Below are 25,678 nucleotides of genomic sequence, written 5' to 3' on the forward strand. Positions count from 1 at the left end.
TTCCTGCTATCCATCCACACCGCACTATCCTCTGTATCAGGTAGTCCAACAGAAATATACCTGTTTTGTTCTTAAAGTGTCTGAGCCTCTCCTTTTTGATCCACCTCTTCAGCCTTTGTTCTCGAAGTAAGATGTAGAACTGTGTTTGATCTTACTTGGTGAGAATGTTAAGGGTTTCTGAAATTGGTTCCTACCTTCAACTATTCCAGATACAGTGAATATACAAAGACTTGTGAAAGAGCAGGTGTTTTTTTGTTTTTTTTGTTTTTTTAGGTAGACCAGGGTCTCTATGGAACATACTGCTCTTCTCAGTCTACTGGTGGGTCCGAGGTTTTGTTTTGGGTTTTCTGTTTCTGTCAGAAAGAAAAATCTAGTTGTCTGTTCTACCTGTCACTCAAAGCAAGGCCCCAGTACGGTCACAGTCACTAAGCAGGAAATAGAAATGCTCAAATATCTGTACCTCTAGCTTGGGGACTGTTTTACACTGACTTAATTTTTTCTTTCCTTCCATACAAGTCTGACGGAACTACAGACATGCGGGAAAGGCTTTTATCTTGGCTCCCAGCAGAGCCAGAGGCATTTCAGTGCTTCAGCCTCCCTCCAAGGCCAATTCAGATTGCCACCTTTGGAAGGACATGTAACTAACTACGACACTCTGTGCTGGTAGTGCAGACTCTGCCATTGTGGCCTCGGCCTTGGACTCAGCTTAGTCAGCCTGCCCCCAAACTGGAAATCCCATGGATTTCTTCAGCCCCTACAGACTTGTAAAACCTTAGTGTCTGGCCATGGAAAGCCCTTGGTTATTTGCATAACGGGAGGAAGTCAACACTCCTTGCCAAGTCCTACAGAGACCTGACTTCCTTAACCTTCCGCAGAATATGTGCTTGAACTGTGTCTATTTTATCCTGTTGTATCCCTAGGGCAAAGGTTTTCCAGCCAGGAAGTTTTCTGCGAGGCCACACTTCTCTACTTGGGTTTGGAATTACACTGCCGAAGACCGTTTGTTTCATTTGAGCATGGGCGGTTGTGCTTCTGTTAGTTACCTAGTTCCAGTACCTGTTCTCTGTTTTGTAATTTAGAACTTGGATGCTGGACTGATCGAGGTTCATGAGATGCTTGGCAAACCTTGGCACATTCTCTCCAAACCCCCAAAAATAATATGTATCTGAATGCCAATTTAAGACTATGAGTATAATTTTCTATGAAACTACCAAGCTACCTACTAGGTGGAATATCAGAGAAAGGACGATTGATAGAACCAAACTGATGGTCCAATAAGATAAATTGAGCTAACTGAAATTCTCCTTTGAACAGACGGGGGAGGTAAAGGCACAGGGTAGATCTACGCAGTCTGAGAGCAGAAACCAACCTCACACCTCTTCAAATCCAGTGTATCAAAAAGTATTCCGTTATACATGAGAATGTACAGTTGATGTTCATTCACAGTAGTTATTTCTATAACGTTGCCAGCAAACATTAGCGATACTGAAACATTGCTCCTAGGGGACATACAGGGTTAGATTCCTGTGGGTTTCTGGTCACAACATTTTTGTCAACTGATAATACATAATCTTGTTATACATGTGTTTCTATTTAAATCACCTTATTTAATATACATTGTTCATTAACACTGAGCTCATGGCCAGCAGCACTATAATTCATGCCTGAATGAAGTTTCTCTAAAGGAATTGTGTCATTCACTTAGAAACACTAGACAGTACTTCAGTACTTCATAGGCTTGGAGGGCAATCTTAAGCAATGAAATCCACAAAAAGTACAAAACTGCCAAAACTGACCACGAACTAGACCACAAAAAGGACATTAATTCATAATGTGGGTCAGAACAAGAAGGCAGACCATCACCTTGTTCCACTTCAGCTGGGAACAGGCCCATTGGGCATCTCAATTTTTTTTTTTGCAGTTCTGGACATGCCATGAATGAATGCAAGAGGACCACAAGTATTAATTTTGAGGTTCCAAGTAAGTTCTAGTGAGTAGGTGAATTTGTAAATACAGAATCCGCAAATAATGAGAATCATCTATCTACCACAGCCTCTAGCCTATGGTAAGCTAATTTCAGCATTTCAGTTTAATTTCTGTAAGAGTTGCCTTAGGGAGTACAGTCTAGTTGGAATACATACAGTTAGAGAACTTTCAAATGCTGAATTTTAGAATCCAAGTTACTATGGAGCAATGAGAATTAAGAACATACAGAGCCCAGGGACACCTGGTTGGTGCAGTGGTTAGAATGTGGTGCTCAACACCAACGTTGCCAGTTCCATTCCCACCTGGGCCAGTGAGCAGTGCCCTTCACAGCTAGACTAAAAACAGCGACTTGGAGCTGAGCTGTATCACCCAGAACTAGATTGAAAACGACTTCACATGGGCCTGATGGGTCCTGGAAAAAAACAGTTCCCCAGTATCCCCAATAAAAATTAAAATATATATAGCGAGAGAGCTTTTAATCAAATCAGTTACCTCGGGAGTAACATCATTGGCTAGAGTTAACTTTCAGATTGCCTTTGGTGCTATTTGGACCTATACTAAAATCAACCTTACTACTTCAAAGTTAGATTCTTGTAGTGCAGACGGATTTGAGGAAGGTTTCAAGGAAGTGAGACCTGAGCTGGATGTGAAAGATGGGGATGAAGACCATTCTAGACATCTAGCCAGCGTGTTTGAAAATAGCAACTCCATGCAAAGTGTATTTTTTTTCCCCAGATGAAACTGGTTTGGAGAGGTTTCATTGTAATCAAAGCCACATAACCACATTTTTATCCAAGTTTTTACTATACTATAGCTGTGTATTTTTTTTAACTTGTTATTTATTTTAAGTGTGTTTTTCCAGGACCCATCAATTCCAAGTCAAGTAGTTTCAATTGAGTTGTGGAGGGTGCAGCTCACACTGGCCCATGTGGGGATGGAACCCGCAACCTTGTTGCTAAGAGCACCTCACTCTAATCAACTGAACTAATGGGCTGCCCCCATAGCTGTGTATGTTTTGAGAACATCCTAGGCCTAGCCAGACGGAGAGACATTATGTATCCAAGAATAATGGGAACTTAAAATATGCTAATCAGAGTGGAGCCAGAGATTCAGCTTGGGTACTGTGGGTTTTTGAAATGTAAATAACAAAACAATTTTGAGAAGTTCACTCTTCTTACTACTCTCAGGCCTCACCAGGTAATTAGGGGAGAGAAAGGGGAAAATCTTTGGCTACTTTCCTAGTTTATTCATCTACTTTGCATAATCAATTTTGAAGAGGTAACATGTTTTCCTCTGCTGTTTTCTCCATGCCTGTAGCTTTGGTTCCCTCTGACTCTGCATTTCCTGTTGCTGAAGCGTGTTGTTCCTGGCTTTAGTTGGTTGTTGGCCTTGGAAAAGGTAGAAGGATGGCCCAGCTGGAGCATGACCTGAGGTCTGGACAGTCCTAACACTAGATTAGATTGAATGTGTGACCTCCTACAGCGAACTACTTTGAACAACACTGACCTTTGATACATTTGGAACCCTAGTATATTTATTGAAAAAAATTTTTGTGTAATTTTTACTATCTTTGCCTCATTCTAGCGTGTGTTTTTATGCCAGAGGAGAAATAGATGCAGAAATAGATGCTTTATGTTTGTTAATGGTAGCCCCAAGCCCTTGAGTTGGTTATAAGTCTTTTCTGAAGCATGTTGGTCTTTTACTTCCTGGTACTGGTGCTGTAGCTATTAACCATTTATTGCCTAACACAGCAGTCTTTTCCTCTCAAGAAGCTAATATTTTGATGACTGGGGCAACACTTACTTATATACTAGTAACAAAGAGCAATACAGACTGGAGTGCAGTTAAGTGCTGAAGCCTATGGCTTAGGGCTAGGGATCACCAGCCTTTCCCCAGAACGAAGCCTGTGCAGCAAAGAAATGACTGTTCGTCCTGGCGGAGCCCCTTGCCCCTCCCACACGAACACACCTTTATCCCAGAGACACTAGGTTCTTTCCCTCAAACTTCTTTGGCTTTTACGCCTTCCTCCCTGAGTCTGAAAGCCCGAGAGGGGAAAATGGGGGAGGGGGGCGTGCCGCTCGCTTCCGTACTGGTTTATGTCCCTGGCAGGGTGGGGGAGGTGCTGGATGAGCTGCCTCAGTCTCGCTGCAGCCGGCCGAGGTCCCAGTCCCTGCCCTTTGCTCCCCTGCTTTTTACTAAATCCCGAGGCTCTGGGGGGATGAGCGTGGGAGTAAGGCTGGGAAGTCCTCCTGGACTGTTGGGGGCGGGGGTGGGGGGGCCGGCGGTAGCTACGTTCTGAGTCTGGTTAGGAGCCAGGGGAGGGAGCTTGGGGTAAGGGGAGGGCCCTGAGGGAGGGGTCAGACTTCTTAGGAAAGAGTTAATGGGAGAGGGGGAGGGGATAGGACGGAGACCGAAGGGAAGGCTCAGGTAGGAAAAGAACGGAGGAGGAAAGCCTGGTGGGGAGAAGGGACCCTGCAGGATCAGGGGTCTGAGTTAGGGGGTATCCCCCCTGCTGCACCCTCATCCTAGGGCCGTCAACTTCAGCCGCGGCGGCGACTTTCAGTTTCATTTCCACGTACCCTTCTGCCTGGGCCGCAGCCGCCGCCGCGATGCCCGGTAAGTTCAGCTGCCGGCAGCTCCGGGAGACGGGCCAGTGCTTCGAGAGTTTCCTGGTGGTTCGGGGACTGGACATGGAGACAGATCGCGAGCAGCTGCGTACCATTTATAACCGAGACTTCAAGATCAGGTACGGGCCGGCCCACTCCCCGGCTCTGAATCGCGGGCCCAGCCGCGACCCCTACGGCGGGGCCACCCTTCCCGCCCGGGGAGCGGAGGGACACAGCTCCCGCAGTGGCGCTGGCTGGTCCCGGGGCGGCGCAGACCTCCCCTCCCGCGCGGTGCCCACGCCCCGCCCGCGCCGCCCGGAGCCCGCCCGCTCTGCCCCCGCCGGGCCCCTGCGCCGAGTCCCCGCTGAAAGCCTCCCGCGCAGTCGCGCCCTCGGCGCCCCGGGCCTGGGTCGGGGTCCTGCGGCCACCCGCTGCTCGAAGGGGGCTTAGGGGACTGCGCTGGACATGGGGGAGGGGAGCGTCGGGTGGGGGGCCCCGGGCGTCGCGCGAGCGCGGGAAGGAGCTTCCTGCTGGTGGCGGCGAGCCCAGGCGCGGGTTGCACGGCATCCCCGCCCCCTTGCTGAGGGGCTGCTTCTTCGGGGGTCCACGATCCCAGAAGAGACCCAGTGTAGGAGGGAGAATCTCAGGGAGCTCGGAAAGACGAAAAGGGCACCAACTGCGTATGCACCAAACCTCCATTAGCACCTGTGGCTGCTTCTCCATGGAGACCCAGGGCCAGGGCCGGTCTCCTGGAGCCCCTTCCACCCTATGGTGGAAGGCTGTTTGGGCCCCATTCTTGGTGCCATCCAAGTGAAAATCAGAGAGACTTCTCTCTACGTCAAACCGTAGAATGGTGTTTCAAAAACATCCATCAACAAGCTGCAGCCTTGGGCGGAAAACCAAGAAACAGTTTAACAGGCATAAATATAAAGACGTACACAAATAAATACGGGGTTCGGCTTAATAACAGACCTTCTGAAAAAGACTAGGTTTTAGCAGACCAAACGGCCAGCATGGCTGCTAAGAGCGAAAGAAGTGTAGGATTGTGTTAACAGAAGTGTGTGGGGTGGTGGGGTTAGTGACTCTCCATGTTGACCAGATCCAATCTGGAGTATTGTTTTCAATAATGACTGTCACATTTTAAGAGAGACATTAACAGGCTTGAACAACATCTGAAGAAGGGGCAAAGATGAAAACTGTTTAAGCTTCCACACTGCAGGGCACTATGGGGAATGTAAAGATGGAAAAAGACACAATCCCAGGGGAGCACTAGGCTATGGTGTGCATACAGTATACAAGGGAATTCAGTGGAGAAGACGGCTTTGACCTTGGCCTTGAAGGATCCATAGAGATTTACTGTTTGGAGGAGGATAGGCTTCTGTGTTGATTTCATAGTTTGTTGTGAGAGCCAGTCAAAAGAAACGAAGAAAGGTTTGCCTTGAAAGGAGGAAAAACTGGAGAGGACGAGGTAGTTAACCCTGAGTATTTTTAAAGACTGTCCTGGTGGAGAGGATTGTTACTCCCCTGTCGTTCCATAAGGCAGAACTTTGTTCACTCAACATGCACATGCACCCCTCACACTCCCAGACGTCTCAAGTGGAGGAGTTTTTTGTTCTAATTAGAGTTTTCTTATGCATCCTTTAAACCCAGGCTGTGACCAACCGATGGTATTTCGTTGCTTTTTCCTGTGGGCTCTCAGATCTCATTCTTCACACTCTGGTTATAGCCAGATTTCACTCTGCCTGCGTCAGATCTGGTAGGGCACTGTCTTCCCCTACCAGACAGACTGTCAGATCTTCTGAAGACACAGACAAGCTTTTTCATCATATTTGCACCGTCTCTGAGTCTCCACCCTTGAGCTTTGTATGTAGTAGGTGCTCATTAAATGTTTGCAGAATGTAATTGAATTCGTAGATAGAGTTGATCTACAAGACAATAGGCCATCTTGGAGATTTAGGAAGTCCCCCACTGTCAGGAATTCTACCGAGATTTCTACCCTGAGAGGGATTGGTCCTTTCCAGCCAGATTATTTTATGATGTTAACAATTGCTCTGCTCCCAACTCTTGCCTTTTCCCATCTCATTATTTTCATTTAGCAAACCTATTTAAGGAGGCTCTACTCTGCCAGTGCCTTGGTTCCTGCCTCTAAAGAGTGTAGTGTAGTAGGGAGTGGCAGAGGTGTAGACAAACCTGTGATACTTAGTACTGCAGGTGCTAGCTAGTCTAGTGTTTTGATAGCTGGAGTTCAAATCCTGGTTCTGCCCTTGACTAACAGTTGCGTTTGATTTTGAACAACTATTCAAAAAATTCAACAGAGTACATTGTAAGAGATAATTGGCTTCATTAAACGCTTCCTGAATTGAACCATTTCTGAATTGGGCAGCTCCTATCTAGTAAACTGAGAGGTGCTTGGAGAAGTTGTACAAAATGGAAGGTTTTTATAGGCAGGAACTGGGCTGGATAAGGAAGTGATTAGCAAAAGAAAAGAAAGGACGTTTCAGGCTTGAGCACCTTTTTGGGGGGTGGGGGGAAGGGCGGCAGGGGTCTTATCTGGCGTATTACCTCACCAGTGTTGATCAGGAAATTCCAGACTGATTGGTTTGAGGTCACATTCTTGGTAGATTCTGAAACTGCAATCAAGTCTTGGTTTGTTGTCCTGGGGGCAAGCGACTCCACCTTCAGCCTGGGGTTTCTTCTTATCATATCTCAATTTTCCTAACTGAAGTGTGTAAAATAATGCCTTCCTCTCTAGGTTCTGTGAGGCCAAAATGAGCTATGGTAGGTAAGGCGTGTATCCTGTGTAATATATTGCGCAGGCTTTGGGAGGGTGGTAGCTATCATTTTAGTACAGTGATGGTTAGGAGTCTCTTGTGGGGAGTAAGGACTGGTGTCATGAACAGCTTCTGAGAGAAGGTGACTTGTCTTGGGCGGGAGACGCGTTCTTTTATCAGCACATTTTGGCCAGGATGCCTCCTGTGAGCAAAGCGCCGCTGCGTGAGTCATAGTAGATACATAGAAGGAACCTAACTGTCTAGGAAAGGAGGCAGCAATTAAACATAATTATTTAATTACTGTTGTGATAAGTGCTTGTAAGAAAAAGTCCAGTGTGCTCTGAGAGTGTGTAACTTACAGGCCTGACCTAATCTAGGAATGTGAGGTTTCTGGGAGAAAGTGATGTTTGAACAGAATCAGGAAAGGTAAATGGGTGTTAGCAGATGGAAGGGGCAGGGGTGGAGCATTCCAGACAGGGAGTGTACCTTCAAAGACTTGGGGTGAACTCAGGAGAACTCGATGGCATGAAGCCAGAGGAAGGCAAGGGCTGGATGCGTAGGACCTTGTGGCCCCTGGAGAGGTGTTGTGGGAGGTTCTTTGTTTCCTTTTTGAAATGGTAACAGAAACAGGAAAGCACAGAAAGTTTCAGAGTAGGAAACTGACAGACTCAAGGCTTTAGAAAGCTCATACGGGCTTCTGCCATGGAGAATGGCCTGGTGGTTGGACCTCGGTCCACAGTAACAGAACAATATGTGTCCTTGAAACAACACAGAGACTCCCTCCCTGCCCTTTGATGTTTTTTTTATTCCATCTTCAATTTTATAAAACCCTAGTATTGACCCACTTAATGAGAGTTGCAACCCAGAGTGTGTAAAACACAGAATTAGATGTCCCTTTAAGACCACTTCCAAATATGATACTATGTTCTGAAATACCAGAAATGCTCTTTTTTGAACTGGGCCTAAAAAGAGTTCTCACCATTTACCCAACAAACATCAGGGGCCAAGGGCGGGGCATTCCAGATGTAGAATGTCCATCCACAGTGGCAGCCAAGTCTGGAGGGGGGAGTACAGTGGAACAAGTAGCTGGCAATGGCTGAGATACCTTGAAGGATGGTTTGACCAGAGGCCCCACGTGGAGTGAGGACCTGTGTGCCTCGGGCTCTTTTCTAAAAGGGAATGGTAATACTAGCTGCTACCTCAAAGGGTTGTTGTGAGGATTAAATGAGGTAATGTGGTAGGTACTTAGAACCTCACACAGGAAGTGCTCAATAAATATTTTCTATTGTTGATAATGTTACTGTGTTTGCATTTGCATTGTAAATGGAGGGTCCAGGTGTGCCATATTAAAGGGTTAAACTTAACCCTGTAGACTGTGGAGTCGTGAACTGGGGGACTTGATCTGGTTTGTGTTTCATGATAATTCCTGCCGGTTTAGGAGATGGACCGGGAGGGGGGCGTGAAGGAGGAACAGCTTGGAAAAAGGATACGATCGTACGAAATATAAAAATGACTGATGAACAGAAGGAAGAATCCTGGACTAGTTGGGTGATCAGGGAAATTTAAACGAGATGCCATTTTTTGCTTATTAGGTTGTCAAAAATGTAAAAGATTGAAAACATCTGATGTTAGGGCCCAAGGAAAGGGTATTCCCAAGTTCTTAGTGGGAACGTAGGTTTGTACAACTTGTTTAGAGGACAACTTGGCAGAACTTACAAGTTGTAAAGGTGCATCCTCTTTGGCTCAGAAGTTCTACTTCAAGGGACTTGTCTCATAAAACTCACGGGCTCTTACAAGAGTTTTTGTGCATAGATGGTTATTGTAATATTTGAGATAGCCAAAAATTGTAGGCAGCTTGAGTATCACTGGATAAATAGTTAAACACACCACAATGCATCTGCGCTGTGCTATCCTGTGCAACCATTCAAAAGATCAAAAGAGCAAGGTGACCTGGGAGAATGTGGTCTTGGAAGGATGCCCATGGTGGTGAAAGAAGTCTGTTGCAGAGTAGTCTATGTAGCATGAAAAATATGTGCGCTTTAAAAACCATGTTTTTATATGTGTAGAAAAAAGTCTGCAAAAATATACATCAACCAGTTAAGTGAGTAGTTGGGAGAGGGAGTGGGGGCCCTTACTGTTTTACGTCAGGTATTTGTCTTGTTTAAATGTTTTTCATACTTTTTTGATCACCCTTTCATTTATCTCTTTATGCGTGCAAATTTACATCACTCCAATGTAAGTTAACCCACATGGGATTATTATCTTTCATTATCATGGGCCCCTCCCCATATCAGCATCCCACCGCTGTTTCCACATTCCACTCCACCCTCAGGTAACTCATGATATCAACCAGGGTATCTTTTTGGTTGTTGTTTGATAAAAAATGATCATGTTATACATGTTTTCCACATACCGATTTTCTTACTCAACGATACATTCTGGAAATTGCTCCTAATTGTCTGGTATACACCTCTAATGCATTGTTGGGGTCTTTTCCCAACATTTTATTTCTTGTTGCATTTCAAAGTTAGTTAGAGAGACATTAGTGCACTTTACCCCTGAACACTTCAGCATGCTTATCATGAACTACAAGAGTTCAGAATTTGTTTATTTTTTTTTTTTCAAGTAAAATTTACATACAATGATATGGACAGATTTTAAGTGTACAGCTTTATGAGTTCTAACAAATCCATAAACCTGTGTGCAACCCCCTGTCAAGGTATAGCACGTGACATCACCCCAGAAAATTCCCTCATCTTCTCACTCTTGCCCACACAGAAGCAACCACTGCTCTGATTTGTTTGGAGATGACTTTGCCTGTTCTAGAACTCCATTTAAGGGAGTCAGAAATACCGTGAAGTCTTTTGCATTTTTCACAGATTCAACCATGTTGCTGTGTATTTCAGTAGTTTCTTTCTGTGGCTGAGTAGTATTTCTTCTATGAATGCAAATCACAGTTTGTTTATCCCTGCTCCTGTTCACCGACATTGTTTTCAGTTTGGGGCTATTTTGAATAAAACTGAACATCTTATACAAGTTGTTTTGTGGATGTATATTTTCATGTCTCTTGGGGATATACCTAGAGGTGGAATTGTTGAGTCATAGGGTAGGTAATGTTTGTTTTTTCTTTTTTTCCATCTTGGGCGCATTGCTTAACCTCTCTTTTGATGGCGGCAGCAAAGTCTTCCGGTCTGGTCTGGTTGTCTGGTGTGCCCTTGTTTGGGGTTAGGCTGCTCAGCCTTCCCTATTTACTGCTGCCCATTTCCTAACCCTGCTTCTCTCAACTTCCCAGCAATTTTAATAAAGCTCTTATTCCTTAAATCAGTCATCATTCTGTTGCCTACAACTGACAACTCCAGATGTACACAGCCATCTAAAAAGTAATGTGACTGTTTAAAAAAATAGTAAAAATATTTTAAACATTAAAAATAAAATAATTTTAAAAAAATTTTAATTAAAAAAATGCAAGCAGTGTGATCATGTCTTAATACATTTTAGTTCCCTTCCACTGCCTTTCTTCCGTTATATAGAGGGTCCAAGGATGGACAATATATAACCTGACACCTAACATCCCAGGCCATTGCACCACAGTGCTCTGTGCCGACCAGCAGTTTAATGGTTTCATTGTCATCTGTTTCATCTATAAAATAAGAACCTGGAATTATTTGATATTTTTTTCACCCATTCTTCCAGCAAATAGTTACTGAATAAATATCAGTGCTAGGTCTACACTAGGTGTTACAGTTGCATTGTTTTTTTCAAAGACTTTTTATTGCACACATGTAATAATGTATTCTTTTCATTAAAAATCATAACATTACAATATATGTTTAGTTTTATAAGAAACTATCAGACCGTTTTCCAAAGTGATTGTACCAGTTTGTATTCCAGCCAACAGTACATGAGCGTTCTGGTGTTTCCATATCCTTCTCAACATTTCATGTTGTCAGCCTTTTCAATTTTAGTGAGTGTGTGTGTGTGTGTGTGTGTGTCCTTCTGTTTAACGATTGCATAATACTCCGTGGTATGGGTGTTTACAGTTTATTCAGTCATCTCACTATTGATGGGCATGTGTTTTATTTCCAATTCTTGGCCACTGTGAATGACTCTGCAGTAAGCATCCTTGCACATATATCCTGTTATACTTTGGTAATTTTCTTCCAGTGGGATACATTCCCAGGAATGGGATTCCTGAGTTAAAGGATACCAATATTACAAGTGTTAGGAGGTGTTGCCAGATTATTTCCCTAAAGGCTGTAATACCTTTCTACCAGCAGTATATGAGAGTTCACTTTTTCACATCTACCTAACAGCAATACATGTTTTGACTATTTTCTATTTTTCTCAGTCTAATGGAAATAAAATGGTGTCTCACTTTTAATTTGCATTTGTCTACTTTTCATACTTTTTTGATCACCTGGATTTGTTCTTTAAGTTGAATATTCACATTTTGTATTGAATTGTTCGTTTTCTTTTTTTTTTTTTTTAAGAACTCTAGTAGGTGACTAGATGTATAATACAAGAATTGGGCCATTGGGCCTTTTTTTCCAACCAGAATGGACTAAGTTTGTGATATTATTTTTATTGTTTATTTTATTTTATTTATTTTTTTATGGCTGTCACCTTAGATCAGGGATAGGTGAATTTGGATAGTGGTATCAGACATGGAGAGTAATTTGAGAAATAGGTGGTAGCACCCACAGTAGAAGTTGCAAAACCTAGAGTTCTCCTCTTGACTGCCCACACAGAAGCTTCCAAAAATTGGCGATTTCATATTAAATTTTTACTGGGGTTTCTCTTAAAAGCCAGCAGATCTTGGGCCTACATTCCCTGCTGGCAACATCTGTCTGGAGATGAGTGACGTTGCTATGTCACCCTTCTTGCACTAATGATTCGACAATTGGGACCATACCAGGTGCTTGAGAGAGCTGGCTGCAGGTGTCAAAGCTCCCTCCGGAGCTTGGCTTCTGTCTGCATTTAAAGTTTGTGCCTCATCCACGGAACTTAGTGACGCAGTGACTCGGGCCTGGTGAAAGTTGCTGATGATGGCCGGATTTCATCCCTTCATGACTGGACCCCTCAGCCTGATACCTGCCTTGGAGACTTCCCCCTGATACTCCTCCCTCTCTTGGGGTTCCTTCTCTGATTTCTCCCGGCCTCAGCTGTTCTCAGACTACTCACCCTCCGGCCCCGGGGCAGATCCCAAACACTTGAATGGTTGTGACTGCTACCTGAGAACTCCCTAATATTAGGCTCTACTTTGATTTTGTCCTGAGTTCTCAGCTTCTCTCATCCCTGAAGCCAGCTGCCTCTGGATCACAGGCATCTCAAACTGAGTATGTCCAGATCTAAATGTCATGGGCAGTCCCTCCAACTTCTTCCAGTCCTACCTCCTATCAGGAATAGTCCAGGAGCCACGCCACGGATTAGTGTGTTGTCCTAGACGCCTCCTCCTTCCCGCTGTCCATTCCCCTCCTGTCAATCACCAAATCCTGCCAGTTTTACATTCTACGTATTATCAGATCTGGCCCCTTTTCTGTCCTTACGACTGCCTTGTTCCGCCCTTGTCATCTTTTAATGGGACGATTGCAATGGACTTCTTCTAACTGCTCTCCCTGCCTACAGTCTTGCCTCCAGCAAATCCACCCTCCAATCCTGATGCCAGAGTGGTCTGAAATGCACGTATGGTCTTGCCTCTCCCCTGCTTAAAACCCACCAGCGAGGTAGTTCTGTAACCACAGTGTAGCCTCTGATGCGGGCTGAAAGTAAGTTGTTAGTGCTCCTGCTACTATTAGTACTACTATGACTACTAATGCAAATACTAACAACAGTACTTAACATTTACTGAGCATTTCCTATTGTGTTTGCACATGACTCATTATGTGTTAAAAACAAATCAGAGCCCATTCAAAGTTTTCCGAACAGTGTCATTCTCATTTGGGGTGAAGGAAAGGGGCAGAGGTACAGGCAGGGGGCAGGGCACCAGGGAAGTGTCTATAACTGTAAATTACCTTACTATATGCTGGTGAGTGGCCATGCGGATGTAGCTTTAATGGTGCAATAATAATGACCATGGTTCTTACGAACTGGGATTTGCTTTCATTCCCCATGAAGCATCCAGGGCGGGTGGTCAGCTGTCCAGATCTTGAATATGTCCATGAAGTATGTCACATGTGGGGATGTCGTGTGGCTCCTGGGTGCCAGTAAAGGAGGATGACTGCTGGCCTTCAGGGTCAAGTCCAGGCTTCTTGGCCTGGCGTCCAGGAGTCTGGGTGACCTGGTCCCTGCCCACCTCTGCTGCCTCCTGCCACCCCTTGCACTTTTCACTCTCGTACACCCAGACTGTGTGATACTAACCATCGCTCACCTTACGGAGGTCTCCTTATGTGCCAAGCACTCGGTTAAGTAGTTCACTGCCTGTCTCATGTAATCCACACAGCCCCGCGCGGTAAGTCTGTCATGGTTCCCATTTGGTAGAGGAGGAAAGCGAGGCTCTGAGAGGTGAAAGAACCCAAAGTGACCCAGCGAGGGGCAGAGCGGGCAGTCTCCCAGCCCGTCCGCACGAGTTCTTGCCCACCCCTCCACCTGGCTCATACTTTGCATTCCTCTCGTACCTGTTGGCACCCGTTCATCCTTCAGTGCTCAGTTCTGAGGCTGACTCCTGGGGAAGCCTTCATGGACACCCACCCCTGCCCCCAGGCTGGGCCCAGTGGTACCCTGGAAGCCCCGTCGCTGCTGCTGGGAATGAGGTGTTCCATCTCTGCTCCTCCAGGCGCGTCGGGGGCTCCTGCCACTTTGAACCCCCAGCATGTAGCACAGTGTCTGGCACATAACAGGTCTCTGTACGTGTTTGTTGAGTTGACTAAACCGAGTTCCAGGCACGAAACATTGAACTTCTTGTCTTTCTGACCAGTTTTCCCTGTCTTCACCTTCTCTAGGCACAAAGCCAAGCTATTTGATCTCTGGAGAAGGATCCTTTCCCTTCCTGCTTGGTTCCACCTGCACCCTTTGACTTTGGGTGGAAACTGCTGTCTCGTCAGCCACGTTGGCCGCACAGCCTGGATATCTGTTCTCTCTCTGACCCCTCTCGCTCCCCCATCAGGCTGGACCCCAGGTCCACCCTCTGAATCATCTTAGTATATTTGCTTCCCCGTAGCTCTTCCCACTGGGTTGTCTCTTTTTCTGTCCCAAATAGTTTTCCCCCAAATCTTCATTTCTTTCTCCCTCTTAGTCCTCCAAATTAATAGCCCACGAATGGCCTTTTCTCCTCAGAAATGCACGCCCATGCCCTGCTGTTTAAAACAGTTGTATTTAGTCTTGGGAAGTCCCATTGCCTTTCCTGAAAACATTGAAAATTCCTACGATCCCCAGCCTGAGTCTCCATCCCTGGACCCTGTCCTGTTCACGGCAGGGCTGGTGTGTCCCACACAGAACCCGCCTCAGACACTGTCCCCAGCATGCCACCTTGCCCACTGGCCCTGCCTTCCCTCACTTCCCAGTCTCCTCTGCTTCCGGCAGCTTTGGGAGCCCAGCCCCTGGCTTCTCCTCCATGCTGTATGGGATGAAGATTGCAAATTTGGCCTACGTCACCAAGACTCAGGTCAGGTTCTTCAAACTGGACCGCTGGGCTGCCGACGTGCCAGAAAAGAAGAAAGTGAAACCGGGGTCTGATATCAGCACACACCATAAGTCACTGCTAGCCAAGATCTTTCATGACAGGTGTGTGTGAGAGAGAAAGTGTGTGTGTGGGGGGGTGGTTGGGGAGGAGGAAGCTGTCTAGCTGAGGAGCCTGTGGGTTGCCTCTGGTTGGGATAAGGCCCCCTCCTTCAAAGAGTGGGGGAGGGGGAGGGAAGGAGCTGATTGTTCTGGGGGAGGGGTGGGATGCCTGAGCACAGATGGCACTCTGCCAGCCTCCCCAGCCTTCAACTTGACAGAGGGCAAACCCTAGGCCAGGCCCCTCCCACCCCAGCCCCGCCTTGACTGCCATTCTCCCCAGGGCTGAGTATCTTCACGGGAAACATGGGGTGGACGTGGAAGTTCAGGGTCCCCATGAAGCCCGGGATGGGCAGCTCCTTATCCACCTGGATCTGAACTGCAAGGAGGTGCTGACCCTGAGGCTTCGGAATGGAGGAACCCAGCCCGTCACCCTCACCCACCTCCTCCCATTCTGCCGGACCCCCCAATTTGCCTTCTATCATGGGGACCAGGAGCTGCCCTGTCCCCTGGGCCCCGGTGAGTGGGTTTCCAAAGGAAGGAGCCTCTGGTAGGCAAGGGCTTGCTGGAGGAAGGGCTGGTACTTGGGGAACCATGCTACAGCTGTCCTGTGTGCTCCTACCTTGGAATGGGTCTCCCTGGGGGAGCATCCAGGGTGGGGATGCCGGTGGGGGTCCACCCCCACCCAACCCCCACTCACTCAGCCCCCCTCCTCCAGGTGAGTGCTATGAGCTCCACATCCACTGTCAGACCAACTTTGTGGGCTACTTCCCAGCCACAGTTCTCTGGGAGCTGCTAGAACCCGGGGAGTCCGGTTCGGAAGGAGCTGACACTTTCTACATTGCCCGCTTCTTGGCGGCCGTCGCCCACAGTCCCCTGGCAGCACAACTGAAGCCCACAATGCCCTACAAGCGGACCCAGATCACTGGAAACCGCGTAGTGACCACCCGGATAGAGGAAGGACAGAGGCCTGACCGGTAGGTAACTCCACCCGCCCACCCAGTCCAGGCTGAGGGTGTCCCAAACCCGCAGTGTGAGCCTGTGGGAAGAGCACAGAGCTGAGAGCCAGAGCCCCCTTTCTTAACTGTGAGTTCTTAAGTCCTGCGAGTCCCAGAGACCTTTTCTCTCTAGGTGGAAAGTTGCAGATATGCGGACAATGCGAAAAAAATAAAAATCATACTGCCTATATGATGCGTTGTCAGGCAGCCCACAGTAGGCATCTCTCTTTTTTAGCAGCTTTATTGAGACAATTCATGCACCATGCAACTCACCCATTTAAAGTGTACAAATCAGTGGTTTTTAGTGTATATTCACAGATAGGTGCAACCATCCCCGCAATCTGTTTCAATGATCCCAAAAAGGAACCGTTCCCTTCACCTGTCTCGCCTTTCGCTCCCCATTCCCTCCCACCCAAAGCAACCACTGACCTGTTTTCTGTCTCTATAAGTTTCCCTGTCTTGGACATTTCATATGGATGGAATCGTAGAATTTGTGTAGACATCTGTTTTTGACCTGGCTGGATGTTCACAAAATACTGAGCTATGAAAGGAAACTATAGACCATTGTGAGGGTTTTTTCCTTTTTAAAAACATAGGTGTATGATACAAATTAACAAAGAGAAAAGTCTGTAAAGCTAGATACCAAAAAGCTGACGTTGGTTATCCCTGGACGATGAGGACATTGTTTATTTACTCAATGACTTATTACCTATTACCCGATTTTTCTCTAATGAACATGTATTGTTATCTACTTACATGTGTATTACATCTGTATGTTTAAATGTTTCCAAGTGTCACGCTTTCCAGAACTGAGAATGAGTGGTCCCCCCTTGGGGAGAACAGCCTCATGAGGGAGTGAGTTCTGTATCCTTGAGCAAAGGCTTTGGACCCCCTTCAGCAAAGTATTGTGCAGGACTCCTGCATCCTCCCGTGGGAGGGGCTGTCTCCACGTCTCTGAGTGAGGGGATCTCTGTGTTTGTGACAGCTTTTCTCCCCCTGCTCTTGCAGCGCCAAGGGCTATGACCTGGAGCTGAGTTTGGCGCTGGGGACGTACCACCCACCCTCCCGCCTCCGGCAGCTGCTGCCCAGCCTTCTGCAGGGAACAAGTATCTTCACTGCCCCAAAGGAGATTGCTGAAATCAAGTAAGTGGCACCCCTCTGCACAGCTTGTGCTTTCCACGTCTCTTCACTGCTGGCTTCTCCCCATGCCACATACCTCTGTCCTCAGCGTCCCTTGCTCCATTCACTCATTCCCTTACTCAGCACTTACTGTGCGCCCTGCACTGCTCAAGGCGACTCACTCATTCCCTTACTCAGCACTCACTGTGCGCCCTGCACTGCTCAAGGCGACTCAGTCACGTGAGGGAGGGCCTTGCCCACGTGGAGGGAATGAGCATTTATCTTACAAGTTTTTTGCCCCCCTTTGTTCCGTTCTCCCACCCCCAATCTGGTTCAAGCCGTTGTTTCTCAGTCTAGTTGTGTAGGACACAGCTCCCTGGCCCATGCTGGTGTTATGAGCCTTGAGCTTCCCCCGGCTGAGGCAGTGAGTCGCCAGTCATCGGTTGGCCACTCACAGCAGCTCTTCCGGCCGCTCACACCGGCCGCCGGCCACTCATAACGGCACACAGTAGCCCACGGCAGCTCACAGCAGCCCTTGGCAGCACTCAGCCGCTCACTCCAAACTCTGGCTGCTCACGGCAGCCCAGCTCCAGGGAGAGCTGTTGTTCACAATCTTAGCTGTAGAGGGCGCAGCTCACTGGCCCTTGTGGGAATTGAACCAGCGACCTCGGTGTTAGGAGCACAGTGCTCCAATCTCCTGAGCCTCCAGGCCGGCCCTATCTTATAATTTCTTAAAAAAACATTTATCTTATAATTTCATGGAGTCATGAGTGATGTGAAGAGCAAAGCTAAAGCTCAGCTAAAACCAAAGGGGGAGGGGTTGTGCTGCTTGGCAGAGGGCAGGTAGAGATGGCCTCTTGGAGGTGACATTTGACCAGAGAATGATGTGAATGAAGTGAGGGTGGGAGTTACAGGAGGATTTGGGGAGGAGAATGTTCCAGGCCCTAGGATCCATGGTGCAAATCCCGACTGAGGTCGGAGGTGAGGAGTTGGGGCATCAGAGAGCGAGAGAGCCAGGACTCCCTTCTTCCAGGCCTCCGACCCCCGTCCACTTCTCTGCCGTCTAGTCTTCTGTGATTCCTGGTGTTTTCAGTCCCAGGGCTACGGACGGCAGAGAGTGGGTGCTTCTGGGCATGCGCCTGACCCATTTCCTTCCTGCACCCTCCCACCCCCAACCATCACTGCTAGGGCCCAGCTGGAGACAGCCCTGAAGTACAGGAACTACGAGGTGAAGTTCCGGCTGCTGCTGCACCTGGAAGAGCTGCAGATGGAGCATGACATTCGGCACTATGACCTGGAGTCGGTGCCCATGACCTGGGACCCCGTGGCCCAGAACCCCCGGCTGCTCACACTGGAGGTCAGGCCTTGGGTTGGGTGTGGGAGGTGGGCTGACGGCAGCGACCCATAGGCTACAGGCAGAGCGCTGTCACCGTTGGCAAAATGGGAGGGATAAAGTTGTTCAGCAAGGAGCCGAGTGGCCATCCAGTGCCCAACAAGAGGGTCAGCAGGGCAGGGGGAACACCCCTGGGTTTTTGTCCCGACTTTGCTGCCACCAGCTGCGTGGCCTCGGGCAAGTCCCTTGCTCTCTCTAGGCCTGAGTTCCCTCACCTGAAAAGCACAAAGCTGGACTAGACAATTCTTAGAGCCCTTTCTGGCTCTCGGATGTCGAACGTGTCCACAGAAGCCCAGAATCGCACCAGAATGGACTCCTGCACACAAGGGATGAGGAAGGGAGCGGGGGTGAGGCTGATCAGGGACACGCCTGCAGGAACTGAATTTTGAATGAGATTTTAAAGGCAGAGTAGGTCACCTGGACAGGCTGGAAAGCTGGCTCTGAGTCCTAAAGTATCATGTGCGTCAGACGGTTCCTGGGATACCTGTGCTCAGTGTCTCTGAGCAGCTTGGACATACTTGTGTCCTACGTCTTCCCCTGACTCTTGTGCTGTTTAGTGGGAGAGGAAAGAGTCAAAACTCCCTGAATCTTGGGATGGAAGGGTCGAGCCTCGGTCTTTGACCTTCAGAGGAGACCTAGAGAGCCGGCAGGTAGGACCCTCCAGTGGGCCTCCCTGGGATAGAAGCTTCTTGTGTTCACACCCCATAGGTTCCTGGGGTGACTGAGAGCCGCCCTTCAGTGCTCCGGGGAGACCACCTGTTTGCCCTTTTGTCCTCTGAGACACACCAGGATGACCCTGTCACCTACAAGGGCTTTGTGCACAGGGTGGAATTGGACCGTGTCAAGCTGAGCTTTTCCACGAGGTGAGTGTTAGGGGAACCCTGAGCTGCCAGAAGAGTCTAAGACATCTCTCTGAAGCCAGGGGAGGTGGGGAGCTTCTTTTTGAGATGAGTGGGACCCCAGGGACAGGGCAGGAGGCTTTTCTTCATGGGGACCCTGAGATGCCTCAGCAGCTTCCTCTCCTGGAGGGATTGCTTGGAGGTGGGAGTGGAGTTGGGACAGATGGAGAGTCCTGGCCTTTCATTTCCCACCCCCCCACTCCCATCTCTCTCTCTCTCTCTCTCTCTCTCTCTCCCTTTCCAAAGCCTCCTGAGCCGTTTTGTGGATGGGCTGACCTTCAAGGTGAACTTCACCTTCAATCGCCAGCCCTTGCGGGTACAGCATCGTGCCCTGGAGCTGACGGGGCGCTGGCCGCTGTGGCCCACGCTCTTTCCTGTGGCCTCCCGTGGGGTCCCGCTGCTGCCCTCAGATGTGAAGCTCAAGTGAGACTGTGGGCAGGGGTACTGTGGGCTACTTGGACTGTAGGCCCAGAGAAGGGAGTCAGGGAGGCCTCTGGGACACTGGATGACGTCATGTTCCCGGCCCCTCTGCCAGGCTGTATGACCGGAGTCTGGAGTCAAACCCTGAGCAGCTACAGGCCATGAAGCACATTGTTACGGGCACCACCCGTCCAGCTCCCTACATCATCTTTGGGCCTCCAGGCACCGGCAAGACTGTCACCTTAGTGGAAGCCATCAAGCAGGTGGGGCCTGAGCATAGTCCTGGGGCCTGTACTCCAGCTCCCCCAGGTCCAAGCAGTTGGCCTCAGGGATCAGTGTGGCTGTTGAGCATTGTTGTGTAGGCTGTGTACTGCCCAACTCTTGGGGTCACCGTTCACGTGTCAGTCATCATAGACTAGTTCACTTACTGCAAGTTTGCTAGCATTAAAGTGCTATTTGGACTCGTGGGGGGCTGGGGGTCAGAACTTGTCTTTTGTGCCACCACCTCCCTCAGCTTCGGGAAGTAAATGCCACACTGCGTCAGCGTGAGTCACAGCCCCATCCTGAGTCATACCGCAACCTGAGTGACAGCCGAGCCTCTCCCTCCACACCTTCCTTCCTCGCAGCAGACCAGGAAGCTGCTTCCCACACTGCTTATCCCTCCCCAACAGGTGGTGAAGCACTTGCCCAAAGCCCACATCCTGGCCTGCGCTCCATCCAACTCAGGGGCCGATCTCCTCTGTCAGCGCCTCCGCACCCACCTGCCCCGCTCCATCTACCGCCTCCTGGCACCCAGCAGGGACATCCGCATGGTGCCCGAGGACATCAAGGTACCTGGGCAGGTTCAGGGGGCTACAGGGCGGCAGGTGCTGGGGGCTCTCAGGATAGACTCGGGGAACAGGAAACCAGGAGACCTGGATTCCGATACCCTGTGACCTTGGGTGGGTCAGGACCCTGGTCTGGCCTTCAGTTTCCCTGTGTGTAAAGTGAGAGGTGAAAAAAATTGCCTGGAGGCCCAGAGCCCACATGAGGGTGAGAGTGGGTGGGGCCAAGCTGATCCTCTTCTCCCTTCACAATCCTCAGCCCTGCTGTAACTGGGACGAAAAGAAGGGGGAGTACGTGTTTCCTGCCAAGAAGAAGCTGCAGGAATATCGCGTCTTAATTACCACCCTCATCACTGCCAGCAGGTGAGAAGTGTGTATGTGTACTTCTTAATCATGTGTGTAAAGAGGTTGCAGGCTAGGGAGTGGGGTGAGGGGCCAGCTTGGGTGAGCGATCATGTTTGGTAGTCAGGTGGCTGGGTATGACCCTGCCTGGCCCCAGCTGCCGAGGGTCTCCCGCCAGCACCAGCTGTCCTCCTGGATTGTCCGTTTCCTCCCAGGTTGGTCTCCGCCCAGTTTCCCATTGATCACTTCACACACATCTTCATCGATGAGGCTGGCCACTGCATGGAGCCCGAGAGTCTGGTGGCCATAGCAGGTGAGGGGCTCAGGGTGGGCTGCGGGCACGCCACCCCACGTGGGGTCATAAAGCTCCCATCACTTAGCTACTTTGCCCCCCAGGGTTGATGGAAGTCAAGGAAACGGACAATCCAGGAGGACAGCTGGTGCTGGCGGGAGACCCTCGGCAGCTGGGGCCTGTGCTGCGTTCCCCACTGACCCAGAAGCATGGGCTGGGGTACTCAATGCTGGAGCGGCTGCTCACCTACAACACCTTGTACAAGAAGGGCGCCAATGGCTATAACCCCCAGTTCATAACTAAGCTCCTACGCAACTACAGGTACCCCGCAATCCACCCCACCCCACCCATGCCATCCCACACCTTCACACCCTCCATAGCCCCAGCTAGAGGCCCAGTCCTGCAGTCCTGTTTCTTAAAGGCTGTGTGATGCACAAGGTCTCTAACCCAGATGGTCGGAGGGCTCCCCTCGGCCCCATCACTGTACTCCTTGGCTGTGTGGCTTAGCAGGTGGCTTTGCTCTAGAGCAGTTTGCCTGTCTGTATACTTAGGGATGGCCAGTGGGTCCCAGCATTTGATGTGGTTCCCAGATCAAGTTTCCAGGCAATCCAAGGAGAAATGAGAAAAATCGGGACAGAGCAGTTTTTCATTAAGTGAATTGTTATTCAAATGAAAAAGCAATCCTTCCTTTAGTCAATGAGTTCATACATGTAAACCACTCACATGGATTCCTAAGTCCTTCGTTCCTTAGGTGAGTCCACAAAGAGTTCAGTTAAGTGTTAGCTGTTGTGTGAGTACTTTTTATGTTTGGGGATTTAGTTACATTATCTCACCAAATAATGGTGATAATAGATGATGCTTGTTTTTATACCATCCTTCGTTGGCAAAATTGAAACCTGAGAATGGATCCCTAGTTTGTTTTCTTGTGTTAAATTTGGCCAGTCTATGAAATCCATGGGTCAGATCCTCTCTGGAACCACATGTGGTTCCGTTTTCTGTGGTTTACAGTCCTAGCACCAGACCTTGTAGATGAATGAGTCTGCTGTCCATTGGGCAGAGGGCAGGAGCATAACGTTGTGGGCCCAGAGCAGGGCGAGCGGGGTCCCCGAGGGCAAGGCAGAAGTAATCCAGCTGCTGGTCTTGCTCTTCCTTCCTCCTCCTGCCTCCCAGGTCTCACCCCACCATCCTGGACGTTCCTAACCGGCTCTATTATGAAGGGGAGCTGCAGGCTTGTGCTGACGTTGTAGACCGAGAGCGCTTCTGCCGCTGGGAGGGTCTGCCCCGGCAGGTGAAAGGCTCCCACCCTGTACCCCAATTTCCCTCCCATTGAAGGTGTGGAGTAGGAGGAGACTTGAGTGGAAGCCATGTGGCGGGCCCTTTGTCCTCGGCCTGGGATCCCACATTGCCTGCAAGGGTTTGGCGGGGAGAGGGACGGGAAGCCGGGAGGACCAGCTGAGGGTTTCCCCGACTGTGTCCAGGGATTTCCCATCATCTTTCATGGCGTAATGGGCAAGGACGAGCGTGAGGGCAACAGCCCATCCTTCTTCAACCCCGAAGAGGCTGCCACAGTGACTTCCTACCTGAAGCTGCTCCTGGCCGCCTCCTTCAAGAAGGGCAAAGCCCGCCTGAGCCCCCGGAGCGTGGGCGTCATTTCTCCATACCGGAAGCAGGTTAGGCCCTCAGTGCCCATCAAGGGGAGGGTCACCCCCGCCCCATGGTACCTTATTCAGAGCAAGACCACTCGCTGGAGCTTTCAGGAACTCAGGGCCTCTGCTGTCCCCCCCTCTCAGAAGCTCCGAGTTCAGCTGCCTTCCTCTTTGCCTCCCAGTTCCCTGGCCTGCCTGGCTCCCTAATGGCACCTATCCCCATCTTCTAGGTGGAAAAAATCCGATACTGCATCACCAAACTTGACAAGGAGCTCCGGGGACTGGACGACATCAAGGAGTTGAAGGTGACACCGCCATCCCGTTCGCCCCCTGCCTTCTGTGCCCCTCACTTTCCCCCTCCCAGAGACCTCCTCCGGCTCCTGCCCCAAGGCTTCGGGCCAGCCCCTGCTCCATCCCAGCCTGGCTTGGATTCTCAAGCTTCTCACTCCAAGAGATCCCGACTTGGGGTTCTGCGATGGGACCAGGAAGTCCGGCATGTTTAGTAAACACCCCACACTATTGTTACGATCAGGCTGGTTGGAGGCCTCTGCGTGAAGGATAAAGTCCAAACTCCGAGGCCTGCCCGGCCTGTCATGTGCTAGTGTCCCGCTCCCCTCTCACACCTTCTGGGTGAGTCAGTGGCTTGATTCTAAGGTGGTGGTTCTCAACACTGGCTGCAGATAAGAATCAGCTGGGGAGCTTGCAGTCTGGCCAGCGCCAGGCCCCACCCAGCCAATTAACACGCTATCTGGGGGCAGAGCCAGGGTGTCTGTGTTTTTTCCAGCTCCTCAGGTGATCTCACGTGCAGGCAGCCAGGGTTGAAAAAACGAGGCTTTAAGATTGAGAGGGCTCTTCCTTGGAAATTCTGATTTGAGAGCTCTGGGTTGTATATTTTTTCTTTTTTCTTTTTCTTTTTTAGCTTTTTTTGTTTTTCTTTTTTGGACAAGACTTGGATCCATTTTTTTTCTTTTATTTCACCTTGGTTTTTGCGAGTTGTATATTTTTAACAAGTACTTCGTGATCGTCTTCAGGAAAATTTGAAAAAATACTGCTTTGAGTTGCTGAATTTTCGTTGCTTAGAACACGCTCCAGCCCCTACCCCTTAAACTGGATTCACCCTTTCCGGTTTCAGCTTCCCGGGCACGCCCTCCTGTCCTCTTTCCTGCCCCTGGCGAGACACTCACTCCACTGTGACAATTGCCCAGTGACTTCTCCACACCTGCCTTGGAGCTCAAGCTCCCTGAGGCAGGGCTTGTCCCTCTGGTTCCGCTCTGAGCCCCGGGTCTTAGGTCGTGCTTCCCTCCCTGCCAGGTGGGCTCCGTGGAAGAGTTCCAAGGCCAGGAACGCAGCGTCATCCTCATCTCCACTGTGCGGAGCAGCCAAAGCTTTGTGCAGCTGGACCTGGATTTTAATCTGGGTTTCCTGAAGAACCCCAAGGTTTGAGGGCTGGCGGGTAGCAGGAATTCCTCCTTCCTCAGGGCCCTTCCCTCCCGTGACGCCACCACTTCTTCCTTGCAGAGGTTCAATGTGGCTGTGACCCGGGCCAAGGCTTTGCTCATCGTGGTGGGCAACCCACTCCTCCTGGGCCATGACCCCGACTGGAAGGCGTGAGCATTCCCACCCTGTAGTCCCTCTTGGAGGCCACCGTCCCCAGCCTGGGGCGGGTGGGTCTTGATTAAGCACCTCCTTGTACCTCATTTCATCCTGAGACCTGTCCATCGTCATGGTACCCCCATTTAAGTTGATGCCTACAGGTTAAGCACCTTGCCCAAAGGCACAGGCCTGTGTGGCAGGATGGACGCTTATTATTCCCCAGCCTCCGCAGGCACTCCTCGGCCAAGCCTGCGCAGTTCTGTGTATGTGAATGGCCCTGTCCTCCACAGCTTCCTGGAGTTCTGTAAAGAAAACGGGGGGTACACCGGGTGCCCCTTCCCTGCCAAACTGGACCTGCAGCAAGGACAGAACTTACTCCAAGATATGAGCAAGCTCAGCTCCTCTACCTCAGGTATGGCTGGGCCAAGGTGGGCCAGGTAGGGAACAGTGCTGGGAGAGGAGGCAAGGAAGTCAGAGCTCCCTCCTTTCTTTCTAGGACCCCAAAGTAAGGACTACCTCCCCCAGGAGCGGGAGGGAGAAGGCAGCCTGCCCCTGCAAGTGGAGCCAGAGTGGCGGAACGAGCTCTGAAGGGACAGCAGCTCTGAAGGGACAGCAGCTGGCCTTCGCACACCAGCCAAGCCTTAACCGCCCACCCACCATGAACCAGAACCCAGCTGAGCTGCCCCTCCAAGGCACAGGAAGGCTGGGGGACGGAGTTTACAACCCAAGCCATTCCACCCCCTCCCCTGCAGGGAAAGGACATAATAAGCTGCTAACAGTGGGGTAAGAGGCGGGAAAAAAACTCAAACAAAATTGTTCTATGCCAAAGCCTCCATGTCTTCTCAGCCTGGTCCCAGCTTCCAGGAGCTCCCAAGCTGACCCCACAGGGGAGGGTGGAACCCCACCCAGGGCCATATCCCCTCCCAGCTAGAGAGGAACCCAGCCCCCATATCCAGAGGCGGAAACCCTGTGGGAGGTGGCAGAGAAGCCACCCACAGGCTTCTAAGTTTAGCCCCTGCTCCAGACCACTCCCCTCACCCGCCTCCAAGGCCCAGAGCCAGGCATGACCTCATCCT

The 25,678-nt window shown here is 49.8% G+C and overlaps 1 protein-coding gene across 2 annotated transcripts; it reads left to right on the forward strand.

The window, feature by feature from the left end:
- The first annotated feature begins 4,198 nt into the window (after window positions 1–4,198).
- MOV10 (Mov10 RNA helicase) lies at window positions 4,199–25,415 on the forward strand. 2 transcript variants are annotated; one of them, XM_074318502.1, is made up of 21 exons: window positions 4,199–4,216; window positions 4,516–4,732; window positions 14,882–15,082; window positions 15,360–15,595; window positions 15,795–16,053; window positions 17,083–17,217; window positions 18,382–18,550; window positions 19,295–19,449; window positions 19,732–19,908; window positions 20,021–20,168; window positions 20,577–20,735; window positions 20,989–21,092; window positions 21,287–21,384; window positions 21,468–21,684; window positions 22,534–22,651; window positions 22,842–23,033; window positions 23,240–23,314; window positions 24,321–24,446; window positions 24,528–24,616; window positions 24,893–25,014; window positions 25,099–25,415. In XM_074318502.1, the coding sequence occupies exons 2-21, from the start codon at window positions 4,596–4,598 to the stop codon at window positions 25,188–25,190; spliced, it is 3,009 nt and encodes a 1,002-aa protein (XP_074174603.1). In that variant the 5' UTR covers window positions 4,199–4,216; window positions 4,516–4,595; the 3' UTR covers window positions 25,191–25,415. The 2 variants fall into 2 exon arrangements, with proteins under 2 accessions (XP_074174603.1, XP_019585965.2); XM_019730406.2 differs by lacking the exon at window positions 4,199–4,216 and adding an exon at window positions 4,351–4,413.
- The last annotated feature ends 263 nt before the right edge of the window (window positions 25,416–25,678 follow it).

Source organism: Rhinolophus sinicus, linkage group LG14 (assembly GCF_036562045.2).
Source record: "Rhinolophus sinicus isolate RSC01 linkage group LG14, ASM3656204v1, whole genome shotgun sequence".
Lineage (NCBI taxonomy): Eukaryota > Metazoa > Chordata > Mammalia > Chiroptera > Rhinolophidae > Rhinolophus > Rhinolophus sinicus.

Coding starts and splice junctions, on each gene's coding strand:
- MOV10 (XM_074318502.1), top strand. CDS start 4,596: ATGCCCGGTAAGTTCAGCTGCCGGCAGCTCCGGGAGACGGGCCAGTGC. Junction 4,733..14,881: donor AACCGAGACTTCAAGATCAG/GTACGGGCCGGC, acceptor TGCTTCCGGCAG/CTTTGGGAGCCCAGCCCCTG. Junction 18,551..19,294: donor CCCGGCTGCTCACACTGGAG/GTCAGGCCTTGG, acceptor CACACCCCATAG/GTTCCTGGGGTGACTGAGAG.